Source organism: Myxocyprinus asiaticus, chromosome 43 (assembly GCF_019703515.2).
Source record: "Myxocyprinus asiaticus isolate MX2 ecotype Aquarium Trade chromosome 43, UBuf_Myxa_2, whole genome shotgun sequence".
Classification (NCBI taxonomy): Eukaryota; Metazoa; Chordata; class Actinopteri; order Cypriniformes; family Catostomidae; genus Myxocyprinus; species Myxocyprinus asiaticus.
The window spans coordinates 4,742,676-4,763,972 of NC_059386.1; the positions used below are offsets into that span (position 1 = coordinate 4,742,676).

The 21,297-nt window shown below is 39.1% G+C and overlaps 3 protein-coding genes across 5 annotated transcripts in view; 1 reads left to right on the forward strand and 2 right to left on the reverse strand.

Annotated features, from left to right (window-relative positions):
- The window catches only part of LOC127433274 (tyrosine-protein kinase transmembrane receptor ROR2-like), a 216,153-nt gene that overhangs the window by 174,464 nt on the left and 20,392 nt on the right, over positions 1-21,297 (reverse strand). The gene's annotated exons all lie outside the window — the stretch shown is intronic.
- LOC127433285 (serine palmitoyltransferase 1-like) overlaps positions 1-21,297 on the reverse strand; it is a 94,541-nt gene that overhangs the window by 25,170 nt on the left and 48,074 nt on the right. The gene's annotated exons all lie outside the window — the stretch shown is intronic.
- Positions 19,157-21,297, forward strand: part of si:busm1-57f23.1 (uncharacterized protein LOC368621 homolog) — a 76,600-nt gene continuing 74,459 nt past the window's right edge. The window contains exons 1-2 of one of the 2 annotated variants that reach the window (XM_051685051.1): positions 19,157-19,388; positions 20,107-20,258. In XM_051685051.1, the coding sequence (XP_051541011.1) occupies positions 19,295-19,388; positions 20,107-20,258 (246 nt within the window). In that variant the 5' untranslated portion in view covers positions 19,157-19,294. The remainder of the gene's footprint in view (positions 19,389-20,106; positions 20,259-21,297) is intronic. The other variant, XM_051685053.1, reaches the window with a different exon arrangement.

The following is a 21,297-nucleotide window of genomic DNA, read 5'->3' on the forward strand; positions in this document are numbered from 1 at the left end:
CGAGTTGGGTAGTTGACATGAAATGCATTCGGAATGTTATAGTCCACTGAAACCATTAAAAACAGCATGTTGCTAATTGTTTTATCATTATTATGCATACAGACTATGTCATGACATTAATTGAGAGACATGGTGTTATTTTTGAATTAAAACAAAGAATAATTCATTTGTCACACTCAGATTAGGTTTGTAAAATAAAATTAGACAAACAGTTTTTTCCCCTAAGCCTAATTTTGTGTTTAAATTGAGAAGGCTAGCTAGTGAAGTTATCCAGTGAATTACACTTTGACATCAACACCCTAGACATATCCACCTTATTTTTCAGGTGGGTGCTGCCATTATCAACCTTTATTATTATTATTATTATTATCATTATTATTATTTTCTCCCCTTTTCTCCCCAATTTGGCATGCCCAGTTCCCACTACTTACTAGGTCCTCGTGGTGGCGCAGTTACTCACCTCAATCCTGGTGGCGGAGGACATGTCTCAGTTGCCTCCTCTTCTGAGATAGTCAATCCGCGCATCTTATCACTTGGCTCATTGTGCATGACTCCACGGAGACTCACAGCATCTGGAGGCTCATGCTATTCTCCGCAAGCCACGCACAACTTACCACGCACCTCACTGAGAGCGAGAACCACTAATCACAATCACAAGGAGGTTACCCCATGTGACTCTACCTTCCCTAGCAACCGGGCCAATTTGGTTGCTTAGGAAACCTGGCTGGAGTCACTCAGCACACCCTGGATTCGAACTCGTGACTCCAGGGGTGGTAGTCAGCGTTAATTCTCGCTGAGCTACCTAGGCCCCTCGCCATTATCAATCTTGAATGTGGACCACTTCCAGTATCAGCCACTTCCAGCTATTTTAGCGATACAAAAATACTACATTATGCTGCTTTATATTACAGGCTGGCAATATATGTCGTCATTAATTATGATTTTCATAAACACATTGGTTTTGAACGCATATAGTTTTATCGTATATCACATTTTGCCATCGTTTTATTACACTGTTGCACAGGCAGAATGAATGAGAGATCAGGTGCTGACTGGACAGTCCTCCGTGCCATCTGACACGTCTCCACAAAATTTACACAACCAGCAGAGAGCAGAAAGCTGCTGGGCAAATGCTGCTTTAACTTTCTTTGCACCAAAACTGCATCTTGTTTAATCTTGGCAACTTAATAAACAAATTTTACTCTCCGTTCTTGTCAGAGAGCATTCTCTCTTCCTTAGCAGTGTATAGTATACTGACACGCAGATCTCACGTTCAGCATGGCTTATGAAACATCGCCTTTGGAAATAAACGAATAAAGGCATCATTGGAGGTTATGCAGGTACATATAAATGGAGGTTTACATGGAGACAAGAAACATGATCTTGGTAAAGTAAGAAGCAGATTTTATTACTGTCTTTTCAATACAACACACAGCAACAAGTGAATGATTTACTTACTCTTTTACTATAAATGCTAAAGTTAGAAAATTATCAGACATTAGGCCATCATTCTGCTTTACATCCTGTGGTTTTGTGATAGTTTATAAACTTATATCACAAAATTCTGGTATTATTATCCTTCATTTTCAAACTTTATCTGACTGCTTCTGGCATTAAAGATAATGCTCCAAAACGTGCGTTACTGCTTCACTTGGGTGGCTCAGATGTGCAAGACATATTTGCAGCATTAACGAAACTGAACGAGTATTTCACTCCACAGAAAAAAGTCCCATACGAGAGACATATTTTCCAGCAAGCTGTACAAGAGCAAGGTGTATCTGTGGATTCCTTTGTAAGCAGATTAAAACAATTGGCTGTGACTTGTGATTTTGGCGATCACAAAGAAGGTTTCATTCATGATCAAGTCATCGACAAATGCATTTCCACTGCTCTCAGGAGACGACTGTTGCGTGAAAAGGATCTCATGTTGTCTAGTCTGCAAGATATTGCAAGAATGATGGAAGCTGCTGATCAGCAAGCGGCAAAAATGGAAAGTGCAAACCTGTGCAACTACGTAAATATTCTGCTGACAGCAAGTCACAACCAAAATTCAAGTAATTTGCATCTACACAACAACACACAAATTATGCACATCCACTAACATGCCGTCGTTGCGGCCGTCCAGGACATCATGGGCAAATGTGCACTGTTACAAAAGGAAAACAATGTCGTGCTTGTGGCAAAGAGGGCCATTTTGCAGCGGTTTGCCATACAAAAACAGGACTAAAAGTAAACCAGGTGTCAAACAAGCCCCCACACAGCAAAGTGTCAGTGGACATCACAGATGAGGATGATGATCCTGAATGGGTGTTCATTCTACACGGAGAGATAAATGAGGCTGAAATGCTGATAATGGTGAACGGTATGCCAGTAACCATGCTAATAGATTCTGGAGCTAGCTGTAATATTGTCGGTTCAAATGTGTTCCAAGCATTGCTCAAAAACAGTCACACACCGTTAAAATCTCATCTAAATGGCCAGGGTTGGGGAGTAACGGAATACATGTAACGGGAATACGTTTTCAAAATACAAAATATAAGTAACTGTATTCCACTACAGTTAAAGTTTAAATCATTGGTAATCAGAATACAGTTACATTCAAAAAGTATTTTGATTACTGAAGAGATTACTTTGCATTTAATTGTCATTTGTTTCATTTAATATTTAGTCCTTTCAGATGGAAAACATTTATACATATAAATGTTGCGATCCAAAGAGCGTTTGAGCAGCGGTGAAACACTTTCTTATGATGTGTTACATTCATACGAGCAGACTGAGAAGTAAGTTTGAAGTAAGTTTGGAGCAGAAGAAATAGAAATAAACCTTGTGTAAATAGTCAGATTTATGCTAAGCTAAAATGCTATTTCGAGCCATTTTACATGCATGTTACCAGGCACGATCATATTTTTTTATCAAGACAATTCACGTTGGATCTTCATTTTTTTTTTTATATATTAGGGCAAAAATCATATTGATAATAATGTTTGTATTGTTTTCCTGTAAAAATATCAAAAAATCCTTAAAATAAGATCAATTTGATTTATCTTGTTTCAGAAACAACACTGCATAAGATATTTAGGTTTTTCAGAGAATGTACTTTTAACGTGTATTTTGTCTTACTGTTTTTATAGTCAAAACAAGTGAAAAAATTTACCAGTGCTGAAGAAGTAATCCATAGTATTTAGGATACGTTACTGACCTTGAGTAATCTAACGGAATACTTTACAAATTACATTTTACAGCATGTATTCTGTAATCTGTAATGGAATACATTTCAAAAGTAACCATCCCAACCCTGTAAATGGCTGTATGCATATGGATCTGATCCACCACTGGCCGTGGAGGGATTTTCACTGCTGATTTCAGGCCTGTCGGAGGAAATAAAGGTGTCAGGGCTGACGTTCTGGTTGTAAATGTCGCACAGGAATCTGTGTTAGGGCGGAAAACTGCCACTGCCCTAAGAATTCTACACATTGGTGCCACATCAGATGTCAATGCAGTGCATCATGAGGATGCTGCAGCATTTACAGTGTCACTACAACAGGAATACAAGGCATGTCTTGAAGGTTTGGGCAAGCTGAAAGACTACCAACTGGAATTGCATATCAACAGTAGTGTTGTTCCTGTTGCACAACCAATACGCAGATTGCCGTTTAGTGTGAGGAAATTGGTTGAAGCCATATTGAAGCAGCTAGAAGAACTGGATGTCATTGAAAAAGTAGAAGGGCCAACTCCATTGGTTTCACTGCTCGTGGTGGTGCAAAAAAAGATGGAGACATCAGGATTTGCATAGATATGCGCAGAGTCAATGAGGCTGTTGTGTGTGAGCGGCACCCCATTCCCACCATTGATGAGATTCTGGAGGACATGCCTGGAGCAGAAGTGTTTTCAGGGGGCCTGGGTAGCTCAGCGAGTAAAGACGCTGACTACCACCCCTCGAATCCAGGGCATGCTGAGTGTCTCCAACCAGGTCTCCTAAGCAAACAAATTGGCCCGGTTGCTAGGGAGGGTAGAGTCACATGGGGTAACCTCCTCATGGTCGCTATAATATGTGGTTCTCGCTCTCAGTGGGGCATGTGGTGAGTTGTGCGTGGATGCCGTGGAGAATAGTGTGAAGCCTCCACACGCGCTACGTCTCTGCGGTAACACGCTCAACAAGCCAAGTGATAAGATGCGTGGATTGATGGTCTCAGACGCGGAGGCAACTGAGATTCATCCTCCACCACCTGGAATGAGGCAAGTCACTACGCCACCTCGAGGACTTAGAGCGCATTGGGAATTGGGCATTCCAAATTGGGGGAGAAAAGGGGAGAGAGAAAAAAAGAAGTGTTTTCCAAACTGGACTTAAAATGGGGGTACCATCAGATCGAACTGAAACCTGAGTCACGTTCACTGACCACATTTGTGTCTCACACTGGACTATGGAGATACAAAAGACTCATGTTTGGCATTTCTTCTGCCCCTGAGACATACCAGTATATAATTCAACAAGTTCTTCAGGGCATTAATGGAGTTGTCGTGTTTGGGAAAAGTGTACAAGAGCATGATACACAGCTAAGTCAAGTTATGCAGTGCTTGCAGGAGAAGCAGCTAACATTAAACCGTGACAAATGTGTTTTTTAGAATGAGTGAGATGGAGTTCATGGGTCACGTACTCTCCAAGAGTGGAATTGGGGCAGCACAATCCAAAGTGGAAGAAGTACAAAATACTCAACAGACCCAAAATACCCAACCTGGCTACTGTGGCAGAGCCATTAAGACGACTCACTAGGTCATCATGCACATGGTTATGAGGAAAAGAACAAGAAGCTGCATTTAATGCGCTCAAGTCGGCACTGGCCATTTCACACACAATGGCATACTACAGCCAGGAGGTGGACACACAGGTGATTGTGGATGCACATCCAGTGGGACTTGGACCGATTCTAAGCCAAAAACAGGCTGGTGGTGCATTCAAACCAGTCTATTATGCCAGTCATGCTTTGACAGATGTGGAAAGGTGCTATTCCCAGACAGAAAGGGAGGTGTTAGCCATAGAATGGGCTTGTGAAAAGTTCCACGTGTTCCTCTATGGGAAAGACTTTTCGATGATCACGGACCATAAGCCACTGGAGGTGATATATTCACCTAGAACGAAACTGCCTGCCAGGATTGAACTGAGCTTTAAGGCTGCAGCACTACAATTTCAAAGTGATCTACAAGCCTGGCCCACAAAACACAGCTGACTCACTCTCATGCCTCACTGTGAATCCACCTCCAGCTGCAACATGTGACGATTATCACATCTATTTTATCACAAAGCGTGCAGTTCTCAAAGCTTTTACGCCTCGCGAACTTGAGGAAATAGCAGCAGCGGATGCAACTCAGTGCACTTTGAGGATGTGTATCCAGCAGAAATGTTGGAATTTGTGCAGCCCAGAATACAGGCACATTAAATATAAATTATCATGCATTGGTCATCTGATTCTAAAGGGGAACCGCATAGTGATTCCCTAAGCAGCCATGCAGCGTACTTAATATTATAAAATATTCCCCATGCAAACTGCGACAACCATTGTGAGAACCCTCAATATGGAAGTCTTCACAAGATGGATAAAATCCAACCTTCATCCTATCAGATGGGGGTTTCAAGTTTGTCTCTACAGTTTTTGAAGAACTGTGTGAGCAGTAGACTGTTATTCCCAAGCTTAGCACAGCCTACCTTCAACAAACAAAAATGACTGAACAGGTCAGTTATACCTTGAAGTGCACGACTGCGTTCTATGTCAAGGAGAATGACAGGAAGGGGGATGTTTACCTTCCTGAGTTAAGGTTTGCTCTGAACCCTGCAGGACAAGAAACAACTGGGCTGACACCTGCAGAGCTTCAGTTGGGCAGGAAACTTCAGAGTCCTATGGACAAAAATTTTCAAGCATCCACTCCCTTTCCTCCAGATACTCTACCTTATGAGACTGTCCACCAATTAAAACAGATGCAAACAGGTGCTGAAATGAGTGCTAATAAAGCACACTTTCAAGGGAAGTGGCTTATAAATTTCAAGATTGAATCCAGGTAAGGAACTTTCACTATCTAGTGCTCAGCAATACTTGACAACCAAGCTGCCTAGAAAATAGAAAGGGCTATACCAGATGGTCTGTCAACTGTGGCCTGTGAACTTTAAGGCTGTCCCAGAAACCGGCGAAGACATCATGATTGTTCATGTGTGCAACCTGAAACCATGCTACCCTAAAATAGAAAGAAAAGTAAAACTTTGTGGAAAAAGACTTCCTTGCATTCCAGGAGTAAAACTGATGCTAACCATAAGTTCACTTTTCCAAGGACAGCGTAACACTATCTCTACAGAATATCACCTTTTACAAAAAATCAATGCCTCCGCTTTAATCACATCTTTTAAAATAATGAATAATCATAATAATAATAATAATACATACACTGGTGAGCCAAACTATTATGACCACCTGCCTAATATGCCGTTGGTCCTCCATGTGCTGCTAAACACCGCCGACCCACCGAGGCATGGACTCTACAAGACCCCTGAAGGTGTTCTGTGGTATCTGGCACCAAGACATTAGCAGCAGATCCTTCAAGTCTTGTAAGTTGCGAGGTGGAGCCACCATGGATCGAACTTGTTAGTCCAGCACATCCCACAGATGCTTAATCAGATTGAGATCTGGGGAATTTGCAGGCCAGGGTAACATCTTGAACTCTTCATGTTCCTCAAACCATTCCGGAACAATGTGTGCAGTGTGGCAGGGTGCATTATCCTGCTGAAAGAACATTGCCCAGAGCATCACATTCCCTCCACTGGCTTGTCGTCTTCTCACAGTGCATCCTGGTGTCATCACTTCCCCAGGTAAACTGCGTACACGTACACGGCCAACCACCTAATGTAAAAAAAAAGGGACTCACTGGACCAGGCGACCTTCTTCCACTGCTCCAAGGTCCAGTTTTGATGCTCGCGTACCCATTGTAGGTGCTTTCGAAGGTGGACAGGGGTCATCATGGGCACTCTGGCCACTCTGAGCGGCTACGCAGCCCCATACACAGCAGGGTGCGATGCACTGTGCGCTGTGACACATTCATCCCATAACCATCATTAACATTTTCTGTGACTTGTGCCATTTCGGACCAGACGGGATAGTCTTCGTTACCCTCACGCTTCGATGAGCATTGGACGCCCAACACCCTGTCGCCGGTTTGTGGTTTGTCCCTCCTCGGACCGTCAGTAGGTACTCACCACTGCTGACTGGGAGCACCCCACAAGCCTTGCCATTTCAGAGATGCTCTGACCCAGTCATCTGGCTATAACAGTTTGGCCCTTGTCAAAGTCGCTCAGGGCTTTACTCTTGTCCATTTCTCCTGCATTCAACATGTTGACTATGAGAACTGATTTTTCGCTGACCATCTAATCTACCCAGACTTTGACATGTGGCCTTGTTAGGAGATGATCAACATTATTCGCTTCACCTGTGAGTGGTCATAATGTTTTGGCTCATCTGTGTATATTAAGTATTTAAATGAAAAAACTAATATGGTGACGAGAAGAAAAGGTGTGGCTTTGAAAATAAAGGAATATGGGAAGAGCAGAGAGGAGAATCTTTCATTCTGTCAAAACTTTGACCACGTTTACATGCACTTGATAAAACGGCTTATTCCAGGGTTTTGCAGAAAGTGGCATTCTGAATCATCATGCAAATGCCAATGCAGCCTTCCTCGCCCGTTTAAGGGATTAAAGGCTGTTAAGAGAACGCACTTTTACACACACAGTTGGAGAGCAAAACGTATGTGTCCATAAAGATGCATAAGTGAAGTTTTTATTTGTTTCTGAAGAGTGCCCATGTGCATATGTGCTCAAGTGCGTCGGGGAACCCCGAAGTCTGATGTAGAGGGAAACCCCACTACTGAAACAAAATGCCTCTGTTGCATTATACAGTGTATGCTGCTTTCAGGTCTTCAGCAGCTTTCTTGCATTAAACGGCACTATAGCGTACGTGCAGTTAAGCTATTTTAATTTGATATCCATTTGATCTCCGCAGAAGTAATTACTCCACCCTCTGCGTAATGTCAATAACAACAGTTCTATATTTTTGAACCAACGTGAGTTATGTTGTTGTCTCGGAAACGCACACCAGAGTAGTCTTTATTTCGATTCACTGGGAATATTCTGTGCAAGGAGTAGTTAAAGACAAAACAAGATGGACTCCAGAGGATCAGCAGTGAGCTAAACGAGTTTGGGGAATGTCTCCTGCTCCCTTTTATAAGCTTAAATGTGTGCATATCTTTCCAAAGACTCTCAGACTTTAATGACATAAATTTAAGAAGTAAATTAATCATCCACATTCTAACACCTTTCAATTTTCCTTATCTTCGATTTCATATTTATAAAAAGAAAGACAAACTTATTGCATTCATACACACACAAACATAAAGATTACTCACAAAACCCACAGACAAATAAACATTATAAAACAAAAATACTCTCCTCTGAAGCTGTTTTATTTTTGTTTTGTTTAAATTTCCCATTAATCTTCTCTTAAGTTTACTGAACTGTTGCTGCATGGGTGCAACCAAACTGTTGTAAAATTATTATTATAATTTTAATGCATGTGATGAGCGCCATAAAGAAGCTCATAGTACCATTTCATTTGTGTATTTTGAAAATAAGCTCAGTAATAATCTTTATTTTTAGATATTTTTGAGTGTTTGAATCTTTCTTTTGTTAGCTTTTACATCTTTGCTGTTTGAACAACCGTTTCGTGTTTCATAATTGTATTACTTTTTAAATCTGGCTGAAAAGCCTATACCAGGCTGTTTAATGCAGACATAGAGAAGTGTAGATTTTAAACCGTACTATCTGAGCATGATTTGAGAATGTTTCAAAAAGCATCTGGTCAGTGTTACAAATTTGCTTATTTGATCACTGACCTAGAAATAGTGCAGAACTATTTCTTATTAATGTTATGACATAAAATTTATTTATTTTACATTTCGGAAAATCCTATATATATATATATATACAGGTGCATCTCAATAAATTAGAATGTCGTGGAAAAGTTCATTTATTTCAGTAATTCAACTCAAATTGTGAAACTTGTGTATTAAATAAATTCAGTGCACACAGACTGAAGTAGTTTAAGTCTTTGGTTCTTTTAATTGTGATGATTTTGGCTCACATTTAACAAAAACCCACCAATTCACTATCTCAACAAATTAGAATACATCATAAGACCAATAAAAAAAAAACATTTTTAGTGAATTGTTGGCCTTCTGGAAAGTATGTTCATTTACTGTATATGTACTCAATACTTGGTAGGGGCTCCTTTTGCTTTAATTACTGCCTCAATTCGGCGTGGCATGGAGGTGATCAGTTTGTGGCACTGCTGAGGTGGTATGGAAGCCCAGGTTTCTTTGACAGTGGCCTTCAGCTCATCTGCATTTTTTGGTCTCTTGTTTCTCATTTTCCTCTTGACAATACCCCATAGATTCTCTATGGGTTTCAGGTCTGGTGAGTTTGCTGGCCAGTCAAGCACACCAACACCATGGTCATTTAACCAACTTTTGGTGCTTTTGGCAGTGTGGGCAGGTGCCAAATCCTGCTGGAAAATGAAATCAGCATCTTTAAAAAGCTGGTCAGCAGAAGGAAGCATGAAGTGCTCCAAAATTTCTTGGTAAACGGGTGCAGTGACTTTGGTTTTCAAAAAACACAATGGACCAACACCAGCAGATGACATTGCACCCCAAATCATCACAGACTGTGGAAACTTAACACTGGACTTCAAGCAACTTGGGCTATGAGCTTCTCCACCCTTCCTCCAGACTCTAGGACCTTGGTTTCCAAATGAAATACAAAACTTGCTCTCATCTGAAAAGAGGACTTTGGACCACTGGGCAACAGTCCAGTTCTTCTTCTCCTTAGCCCAGGTAAGACGCCTCTGACGTTGTCTATGGTTCAGGAGTGGCTTAACAAGAGGAATACGACAACTGTAGCCAAATTCCTTGACATGTCTGTGCGTGGTGGCTCTTGATGCCTTGACCCCAGCCTCAGTCCATTCCTTGTGAAGTTCACCCAAATTCTTGAATCGATTTTGCTTGACAATCGTAAGGCTGTGGTTCTCTCGGTTGGTTGTGCATCTTTTTCTTCCACACTTTTTCCTTCCACTCAACTTTCTGTTAACATGCTTGGATACAGCACTCTGTGAACAGCCAGCTTCTTTGGCAATGAATGTTTGTGGCTTACCCTCCTTGTGAAGGGTGTCAATGATTGTCTTCTGGACAACTGTCAGATCAGCAGTCTTCCCCATGATTGTGTAGCCTAGTGATCCAAACTGAGAGACCATTTTGAAGGCTCAGGAAACCTTTGCAGGTGTTTTGAGTTGATTAGCTGATTGGCATGTCACCATATTCTAATTTGTTGAGATAGTGAATTGGTGGGTTTTTGTTAAATGTGAGCCAAAATCATCACAATTAAAAGAACCAAAGACTTAAACTACTTCAGTCTGTGTGCATTGAATTTATTTAATACACGAGTTTCACAATTTGAGTTGAATTACTGAAATAAATGAACTTTTCCACGACATTCTAATTTATTGAGATGCACCTGTATATATATATATATATATATATATATATATATATATATATATATATATATATATATATATATATATATATATATATTTATTTTCAAGTTTAAATTCAATTTTGAATCCCAGATTTTTAATGTGGACTTTTGAAAGCCACTGCAAGGTTTCAGTATTTTATTGTCACTCTTTAACACATCCTGGTTTTTCATTAACCTAAAAAAACCATGCAAATCTGTCTAGCTCTACAGGAGGGGTTTAAAAGTTCATCTTCAGTTCAAGTCCTTAAGGAAGATTGTAGAATGGAAGAGCTTTTCCACTGCTTTGAGCACTTTTGAGCTTATCTTACCACTGTGTAAACCAATGGCACTTTTCCACTGCACGTTATGGTTCGACTCGACTCGACTCTGCTCGCTTTACTTTTCTGAGCTTGCTTTTCCACTGCAATTTAGTGCCGCCTCAATGTGGGTGGGATTATAGGCTAATCATCATAGTTGCGCTACAGACATGACACAGTTGTTGCATGGTGGTTTTACACAAGTGTAACAGTTAAACTGGCCTGGTTGTTTTAGAAGCAAGCTTTCCAGTAGCTGGTCAACTAAAGAAAGTGAAGCTTTCAAGCAGAATATAGAGTTAATGTAACAAAACCTACCATCCTCCATCGTGGACTCCAACAACGCTGAGTCCAGGGCACTCTCCCTCCCATTGCTCACCGGTCTATTGCCATAGATAGCGTCCATTTTGTCGAACCACTTCCACTTTCTTCTGTTTGAACCACTCCAGCTGTTGTGGTCCTTGATGGTTCTGTAGTCACTTTTAAGTTTTTTTAACTTTTCCCTACACTGTTGGTAGGTCCGGTGGTAGCCGTGTGCGGCCAACAGCTGAGACACTTCCTGAAAGACTTTTTCGTTTCACGTCGTTTCGTTCGTTGCTAACGAGAGGAATGTCTGCAACTCGTTTATTGACCACGGAGTGGTTTTGCACACAGCCATTTCTTTTTACAATTCGAAAGTCGCGTGAACAAATGATGTCGCTGTTGCTAACTTTAAAACTAGCGGGTTGATGTCCCGTGTCACAAATCCAGTGACGCAGGTAGTGATGATTCTCTCTGAGCAATCAGTGATCTGCAGGGTTTTGACGTCACATTTAGTATCGGCTTGGCTCGCTTGTAACCTCGACCGAGGTGGTACTAAAAAAAGTATCAGGTACCAGGTACTATCCACAGGGGAAAACCTCCAAAAAGAGAGCAGAGTCGAGTCGAGCTTTACCGTGCAGAGGAAAAGCCCCACAAGAGGGCCTACTTGGAAGAAGACCTTTAAAGAAGAGCTACATACCTGAAGTGACTGATCCCTCTTGCATTTCCACCTACAACGAGAGCCTCTTGGTGACGTAATCTAGTGCTGACCACTTTTCCTCTGACGTTTCTGCACACGGCACAAAAGCAACAACAACAACGAAGACGGAGGATGCCAGGATCAGAGCTGCACTTTTATTTGGCTTGTTTCACACATAATGTGTCTGTGCGGCATGACCAGCACGTGTTTATTATGGCACCCATAGTAACAGGTTACAGCATTCAAACTGAATGGTAAATACTAAACGGCTATACTTAAAAATAAACTGTGTTTATTTTGTGTATGTGTAATATATAGACTTTCATGAAGCACCATAAAATAATGTTAGTGATCTACTCACCCATTGTTTAAAAAAAAACAAAAGCAGGCTCGATATAAGTTCCACACACAGTGACAGGGACACAGACACTTTCTATTCAGTACATCTGACTGAATCCAGACGATTTAAGTAGTTTAGCAAGACACTGGGTTTTGGTTTCTGTTCCATATTTATTAATTACCATTTGGATGTAAATGTGATTGTGGCAGCGGGGGCGTGGTCAAGCATCTCTCCGGAGAGAGAGACTGGCACAAGAAAGGCCACAACGCCAGATGATACTGTTGACGTGAAATGTTAAATGAATGTTTGATTGTAAAGCTGTGGACTGTGAAGCTGTAAGCGTTAACGTGAATAATTAAACTCCTACCTGAACCAAGAAATCTTGCTTCTCGCCTCCTCCTTTCCACTGAACCCCCTTACACTGGTGCCGAAACCCGGGAAAAGGTTTGAAGATGGATGGAAGTTGCCCCGTAGAGTCCTCCCAGTTGGCTGAGATCCTCCAAGCCCTCGCTGGCTTACATCGGAACCACCAGCAAACCCTGCTTGAGCTCCGGCAAGATCAAGACCGCTGGTTTGTGGAGCTCATGCGCAAAACATTCATGAACATTCATTGTTAGTTCATGATACCTAATGCATTAACTAATGTTAACAAAGGGAACCTTATTTTAAAGTGTTGCCGAAATTATTTATGGATTGTTCATGAAACCAAAGGCAATTTGTTTTATTTTTTATTATACCACTTCATACATCCTGAACACTGTCATTGCATGCGCGCTCTTATGAGGGGAAGAGTTCACCTGTCCAGTGCTGACTTAGACTACTTAGTAAGCCATATTTCTATATTTGAATAAAACATTTATCAGCTGATTTGAATTTAAATGCTCTTTATTTGTTTAACAATTTAAGTAAAAAATTTCCAAATGAAATGGAGATAGGGGTGAATGACATGGGGGATGGCATAACTAGAAGTTGCATTAATAATAATTTCCGTTACTCGGACTGAGTTGCAATTTCTGTCATGGTCTACTTACAATAAGGTTCTAAGGTTGTTAACATTAGTAAATGCATTAGACATAATGAATTAACAATGAACAATAATTTAATTATTTACATAATTTGTTAATCTTAGTTAATGTTAATTAATACAAATTTGGGCTGTCAATTAAAATTTTCAATCGAATCAATTGATGTTGTGCCGAGTACCTAATTGAATTAACGCAGTTAATCATGTATCAGTATTTACTGAGAAAGGTCCCCTAATAAAGATCATTTATATAAACATTAAACATTATATTATTATAAAGTTATAACATTAAATTGTCATAATTATAATAATATATAATACATTTTATAATGCAGATAATTCAGATACATTACACCATACAGTATACATATATTGTGGCAAGCAGACAAGTAAAGCATTTAGGCAACACAAAAAGTGTCTTTAAAAGTCAAAATATCTCATGCTTTATTTCCAAATCATTGAACATAACCCTATTATTGGCCTAAATCTGTCTGCACTATTTTTAATTGTTGAACCGTTTACCAATGTGAAATATTACCAAAGTTAGTCATCCTTTCGGCATTACTTTAGCCCTGTATCATTTGAGTTGCAGTCTACTAGGACTGTAACAACCTGGACTTAGAGTTGGTGAACAAAAAGTGTTATATACATATTTTTGCTTAAAAGTGTTAATTATATAATATTATTTATGACATTTAATTTTCTGAACAAATACATTTGATTTCCACAAATGCATGAACAAAATGTCAAAATTATTATTAATTATTATTTTAATGTTTCTATTAGTGTTTGCAACCTAAACCGGTAGTGGAGTAATTTGCACATTTTAGAGACAAGTTGCAGATTTCTAAACTTTAATTTGTAGCAGACAAACATTGGAATATATTAGGAATATAAAGTGTTAGATACATACCACAAAATAACACAGTTATGTGCCAATATGAGCCAATTTCCCCAGAAGCAAAGATTTTGTTATCTTGAACACATGGTATGGAAACGTTCTTTATTTGTAAATTGGTTTTGCAATATTCCGATTTTTCGAATAATTTAAATTTGCAGCTTGGATGGAAATAAAGCTAAAAGCACATCACAAGTCTGCTGTTGCAGTCATGCTGCAACAATGCTTACGTGCTGTTTATGCATGCGGTGTGAAACAGGCCGTGGTTACCATGGTCCTTAAAAGAGACAACAATGATTTAAAACATCACTGATATAAGTGATCTTAGTGGTTGAGTGTCCTATTTCCATGACAACCAGACATCTGAGGGTCTGATATGCAACAATTTGTAACTGTTTGTTTATAATGGGTGTAAATAAAATGTGTTTATGAAATCTGCAGAGTACACTCATGTGACTATGCAGAAGTTATACAAACTATTGTGGGAACAGTACGTAGAGTAATACATATAATTCCGTAGAGCACAACATGTTGTTATAACAAAAGATAAGCTGTTATTAAGGTTCGATATGCAATCATATACAGACATGACCTAAGGCCAAATGTGGTAACTGAACTATCATGTTACCAAATCACGTTTATTGTAAACAATGCAAATGATAAACTGCCAATAACCTCTGTAATGAATAACATTGTTTCATAAAACACAAATGGGCATCTGTTGTGCTCTGTCAGCACTGCCTGTAACTATGGCCTGTTTGTTTTGTCTGGGCTTTTGTGCTGTGGTGAGGGTATGATTTTTGTAGCATGTGTTCTAGATTGTAGTTTAGTTTTTAAATGTGGCTTCAGTGTAAAGCATTTGGACCTCACTGTTCAGGACAAATCAATCCTCCTGGGACCCAGCAAAAAGGTTTTTGGAATTAATAATATTTGGAGCATAAGAGACATGTCGAAAATCTTTTGGAAAAATATACACATTAATTAGCAATGAAAAAAATGAGCCAAATTTTGCCCATATACAGTAGTTTAAATTATATAGAATGATTTGTTTATATAATATTTACTTGCTCATTTTTGTTGTATTGGCATTGACATTGGCAAAAATGGGTGTTTCCAATCTTATAGTGTGTCATTTTTTATTTAGCTTGTGTCAAATGTGTTTTGGGGCAACTTATAATACAAAAATGTAATAATGCGAGCATTACTTCACACTGAAAGCCCTAATAAGTTGACTCTACTCATTTGATTGAGTAAACTCGTTCCCTCAATTGAACTGAGTAATGGCGCCCCAAATTTGTGTAATTAAGTTTTAACTTAATTTGGTGTTTTTAAGTTAAGGTAACTAGATGCAAGTAGACTAAACTCATATTTGCTATTTACATTTTGTTGATTCAACTCATTAATTTTAATTGAATGGACTAAAATTTTGGTCATATAGAACAGCCTACAAAAAGAAAATGATAACTAATTCTAGGTCATTCAGAAATGCATAGACACCTGTGCTTCAGTTACACATGCACAAAGTGAACTGAGATGTGTTAACAGGGTGCAACAAAACATAATTAATACTACAAAAGAGCTAAAACCTCTGTGAATTCTTAATAGCAAGAATTCAGTGTTGGGTGTAGTTAAGTGTAATTGGATTACAAAGTAATTAGTTACTGTAATTTAATTACTTTTAGGCACAACATTTTTTATTGTAATCAGATTACATTTACTGAGTTTCAATGAAATTAATTACTTTAACATAACTTGGGTTACAAATATTTCTAAAAAAAATATGTGTTATACAATTAAAATGTGAATTCATATGTTCATGTGTACGTCTATTTGCATTTATGTGACAGCTGAAGGGTGTGCGGCAATGAATAATGAAAAAATAGACATTATTTTGAATTTGTTGAGCGGAAAAAAGAAAAACAAATTGTTTCAGAATGTAACTTAAATGTAAAGTAATTAGTATTGTGATTACTTTTCAGTGAAGTAATCAGTAAAGTAATCTGATTATAATTTTAGAGAAGTAGTTAGTCCTTTGTAGTGGATTCGTTTTTTTTAGTAACTAACCTAACACTGTTCCTTTTATCCTCAATTTTGTACTCAATATTTTGAGTTATTAACACTTAAAATCTTAAATCTATGGATTTTTAAGAAAAATAAGTTCAAGGAACTTAGCTATATGAGTTATAATCCCAAAACTTTACAATTTAAGTCATGTTTAATTAAGACAACTTGATTTTTCCAATAATGACAACATTAGCTTTTACAGTGTATGTGTAACGTAGTTGGCTGGAACTGCTGATAATGATGGCAGTGACGAAGACGTGAAGATGAAGAACCCAAGTGCAGTTTATTTACAAACGTGAACACCAATAACCCTGACTACAAAACAAAACAAAAACATGAACTTGACATAAACAAAACATGAACTAAACTAGACTAGACTTGACTTGGCTTGGCTTGGCTACAGCGTACCAAACACATAACATCACATTCAATACTTGACAAATAGACAATGCAAACATGAGGGCTTAAATACAAGACATGGGAGAACATAAACCAATGAACAACCAGAACTCATAACAAGCTAATTAAACAATAAACCAATGAAAACATGACACATGAACATGGAGGGAAAACAGAAATCACATGACAAGGGAAACAGGAACACATGACATGAAACAGGAACTAGAATTTCAAAATAAAAGACATGAATCAACACAATACACCTGACATGTCACACCCCAACACATAAACAAAACAAGTAAAACATGACATAATTCAAAGTTCAGTAGGGAGTGGGGGGGTGTCTTGAGGCGTGGGGCATGGCATGGCGAGAAAGGGCGAGGGGCATGGGACCAGGGCAAAGTCCGTGGGGGGTGAAGCCATGAGAGGCTCGAGGGGTGGAGCCATGGAAGGTGGAGCCGTGAGAGGCTCGAGGGGCGGAGCCATGGAAGGTGGAGCCCGGAGAGTAGCCGAAGACTCGAAGGGCCAGGATGGAGCCGATGGCAGGGAGGACCAAGGCGGTGCTGGAGGCTCGAAGGAGCAAGGCGGAGCTGAGGTATCGGAAGACTGAGGTGGAGCCGGTGGGACTGAGGACCAAGGTGGAGCCGTAGGGAAGGAGGTCCCCGGTGAAGCTGACAGATCGGAGGGACGAGGCGCAGCCAGAGGATCAGAGAGCCAAAGCGGAGCCAGGTGACCGACAGACCAAGGAGGAGCCGGAGGGACGAGGGACCCCGGCACAGCCGACAGGCTGAAGGACCGTAGTGGAGCCGAGGGAACGCCGAGCTGAGGCAATGTCGAGGGACTGACAGGCCAAGGCGAAGTCCAGGGCTCAGAGGGTCCAGGCGGGATCGGAAGGCCGAAAGTTCCCCTTGCCTGCTCAGGAGAACTAAGGGTGGGTATAAGGGTGGGAACCATCTCCAGGTCCCACTGCTCAGGTGTGGCTGTGACGTGGCATGGAGCAGGCTGAGGCGTTGCTGTGACGCGGCATGGAGCAGGCTGAGGCGTTGCTGTGACGTGGAACTCTGGCTCGGCGGCGGCCATGACGTGGAACTCTGGCTCAGCGGCGGCCATGACGTGGAACTCTGGCTTGGCATCCGCCTCCCCCACAGTGAACGGGGAACCGATGAACCATAGGGCGAGGTCGATATATTGAGCCAGGCTGAGGGAACTGCGACCGCCAGGCATCAAAAAAGAAATGGACTCATTCAGACCAAATCTAAAACAGTCTTTGAGGGCAACCTCATTAAAGTCTACCTGGCTGGCTAGACCGCAGAAGTCCTCAACATAGACCTCCAGGGGACGATTCCCCTGATGTAGGCGCAGAAGTAAAACTGCTAGGTTCATGGTTGGTCAAGTATTCTGTAACGTAGTTGGCTGGAACTGCTGATAATGATGGCAGTGACGAAAACGTGAAGATGAAGAACCCAAGTGCAGTTTATTTACAAACGTGAACACCAATAACCCTGACTACAAAACAAAACAAAAACATGAACTTGACATAAACAAAACATGAACATGGACATGAACATGAACATGAACATGGACATGGACATGGACATGGACTAGACTAGACTAGACTAGACTAGACTAGACTAGACTAGACTAGACTAGACTAGACTAGAGCGTACCAAACACATAACATCACATTCAATACTTGACTACTAGACAATGAAAACATGAGGGCTTAAATACAAGACATGGGAGAACATAAACCAATGAACAACCAGAACTCATAACAAGCTAATTAAACAATAAACCAATGAAAACATGACACATGAACATGGAGGGAAAACAGAAATCACATGACAAGGGAAACAGGAACACATGACATGAAACAGTACTGACAGTATGAAAGTGTCCTAAGAATATCCCGTACAAATATTTCATACAAAAATTATTTTTTACCCTTTCTAAACATATTATCTAAACATCTTTAAAACAAGATCAATTTACTTGAGAGTAATAAGCCTTGTTTTTGTTTATTTTTTCATGGTTTAAGCACAAATCTCACTAAATGTGGTTAGATGTACACTTATTCATTATTTAATGATATTTTATTTATTTCTTTATTTTTCGCTGAATGAAAACATATGCATTGAAAAAAAAAAAAAAGTTGGGGAAAAAACATCTGTCTTTCTTAGCCAAGACAAAAATGAAATCATTTGTCATGTGTGCTTTGAAAATAATGTCCACAGAAGAGGTGAAATATTGATTGAATATGCAATGAGTAAATATTCAGTGAATGTTCCTAATCTTCACCTGTAAGTAACAGGAAGTTGAATTACAGATAATAAAGTTGTCTGTAAACTTACAGCAGGCTGACAGCTTACGGCACTAAGAAGATTACCCTTATTTCCTATCTTTCTGCCCTAGGACACACACATATACACACATTTAAATATACACACAGTGCTGTTTCTTGACACACTGTCTGTTTGCATTCACACTTACAGGTTTATTACATCAGTGAGCAGCAGTCACACACAAACTCCACCCTCTCACATGATGGGTGTGGAACACCAGAATGCGTCAGACATTCCTTGACATCATGGCAGATTTCTAAAACTGTCTGCACATTCACTGGCTCACTCTCCCACAGATTGCCCAGCTGAAGTCATGGATGTCTGCTTTCTTCTCCTGGTCTCTTTCCTCTCAGTGTTTCACCTCAGCCAAGCTGATCAGCCATTGGAGGAAACAATAATTGTAGCAAGTAAGCATTCTGATTATATCAGATTATTTTCGAAATGCGAAATGTTTCAAATGTGTATTGGTTTTGGTGTGCATCATACAGTATTGTAAATCATTAACTTGTCATAAAATTATCATCAGAAGGATTTCAATAGAATATTACTCAACACTAACAAAAAGTACTGTGGCACTACCAAGGTATGTTGTTTGTTAAGGTACTATGTAGTTGACATGAAATACTTTTGGGTAGTTCACATGTCCTGTTGTGTGACATGCTATACTACAACTAAAACTATTATAAACAACATTTTTATAATTATTTAATCATTATTATCTATGCAGCTTTCATAACCTCATATTTTTATAGATATATACATACAATTGAAGGCAAAATTGTTATAAAAACGCTGAAAAACTTAAAAGAAACTGACCAGTCACATTCCGCTTACAGACTCAAATACATTTGAACCTACAATCTTAATGTTGTTAAATAAAAGTGGTCTTATTATGTTGTTTACTTCACAGAATACCCTAGTATTACTATGGTACATGTCCAAAAAAAAAACAAACAAAAAAAAAAAAACACGGTAGTACCATGTTAATGAAATGTAATTTTTCTCATTAGAAGACCATGTTTTTTTATGCACTTTGCATTTCAATAACATTTGTTCAAGTCTCAATGCTGAAATAATCTTTGTGTGGAGATACAGGGTTTATATATCTTTTTTGTCCCCTCACAGAAAAAGTCCAGCTTCTGGGTGGTTGGACTGAAGCCAGTCCTAAGAGGGAAGATGTTCAAGAAGCTGCTGAAGAAGCTGTAGAAAAATTCAACATGAACTCCAAAGCAAAGAATTACTTTAAACTTATAAATATTACATCTGCTCACACTCAGGTACAGTTCTCAAAGCCCCACCCACATAGTTTGATTTGATCATTGTAACAATGTAAGGTATTCTTTTATTTTGTGCTTTTGTATTTGGTTGTTCGTGCTTTTATTTTGAAATAAGTTCTTGTCTTGTATTTTGAAGTTTGGTTTCATGCTCTAGTCTCATCTGTGTAAATGATGATTGATCTGATTGTTCCCCTTATGTTCCTTTTGTTCTTTAATTGCTGCAGCTGAAAGCTATAAAATAGTGTCTACAGCAGAAATAGTAAGAGTTGAAGTAATATGGCAGTATAAACTCAGCCGGTAACAGTTTACATTACATGTTCCCTTAGTTAATGGATAATAAAGGGGTCATTAATGACTAGTAAATCATTGACAAATGCATTATAAATCACTGATATGCAGTTATAACAACATGCATAAAAAGGGTGACTTTCATGCCATACCTGCCAATAGTGAGCCATTTTACCTTAAATGTTATAAATGCGTATTAACACTTATTCAGCATTAGTAACCTATACAATTTTACCTTAATGTAAAGTGGACACATGTGAAGCATTTATAAAGAAGTTGCCAACATTAGAAACCTGATATATGCTGTGAAGACCTAAAAAAAAAAAAGTGTTTTTGCAGAGGACTTTAAATAACTAGGACTAGGTAAAACCATTCTTTTGACATCAACGTGACAAGGATAGTGACAACACACGTGAGTCAAGACATTATAGTAATTAATATAATATAATATAATTAATTAATATAATATATATAAAACAGGCTGTAGCAAAAGGACATAATCCCTCCTATTAATATCACTATAATAGTATGTTTTTGCTACATTTGGACAAAAATGTTTTTTATTAATAATAGTATGAATAAGTGAATTTATTAATCATATATAACATGCATGTCTTTTTTCCATTTACATTTTTATGCATGTCTAACTGCCTATAAATGATTTATAAGGCATTTGTAAATGACGTATTACTTATTACTCATTAATGAACCCCTTTATAATTTTAAATAACTCCGGTACCTACCAATCTTT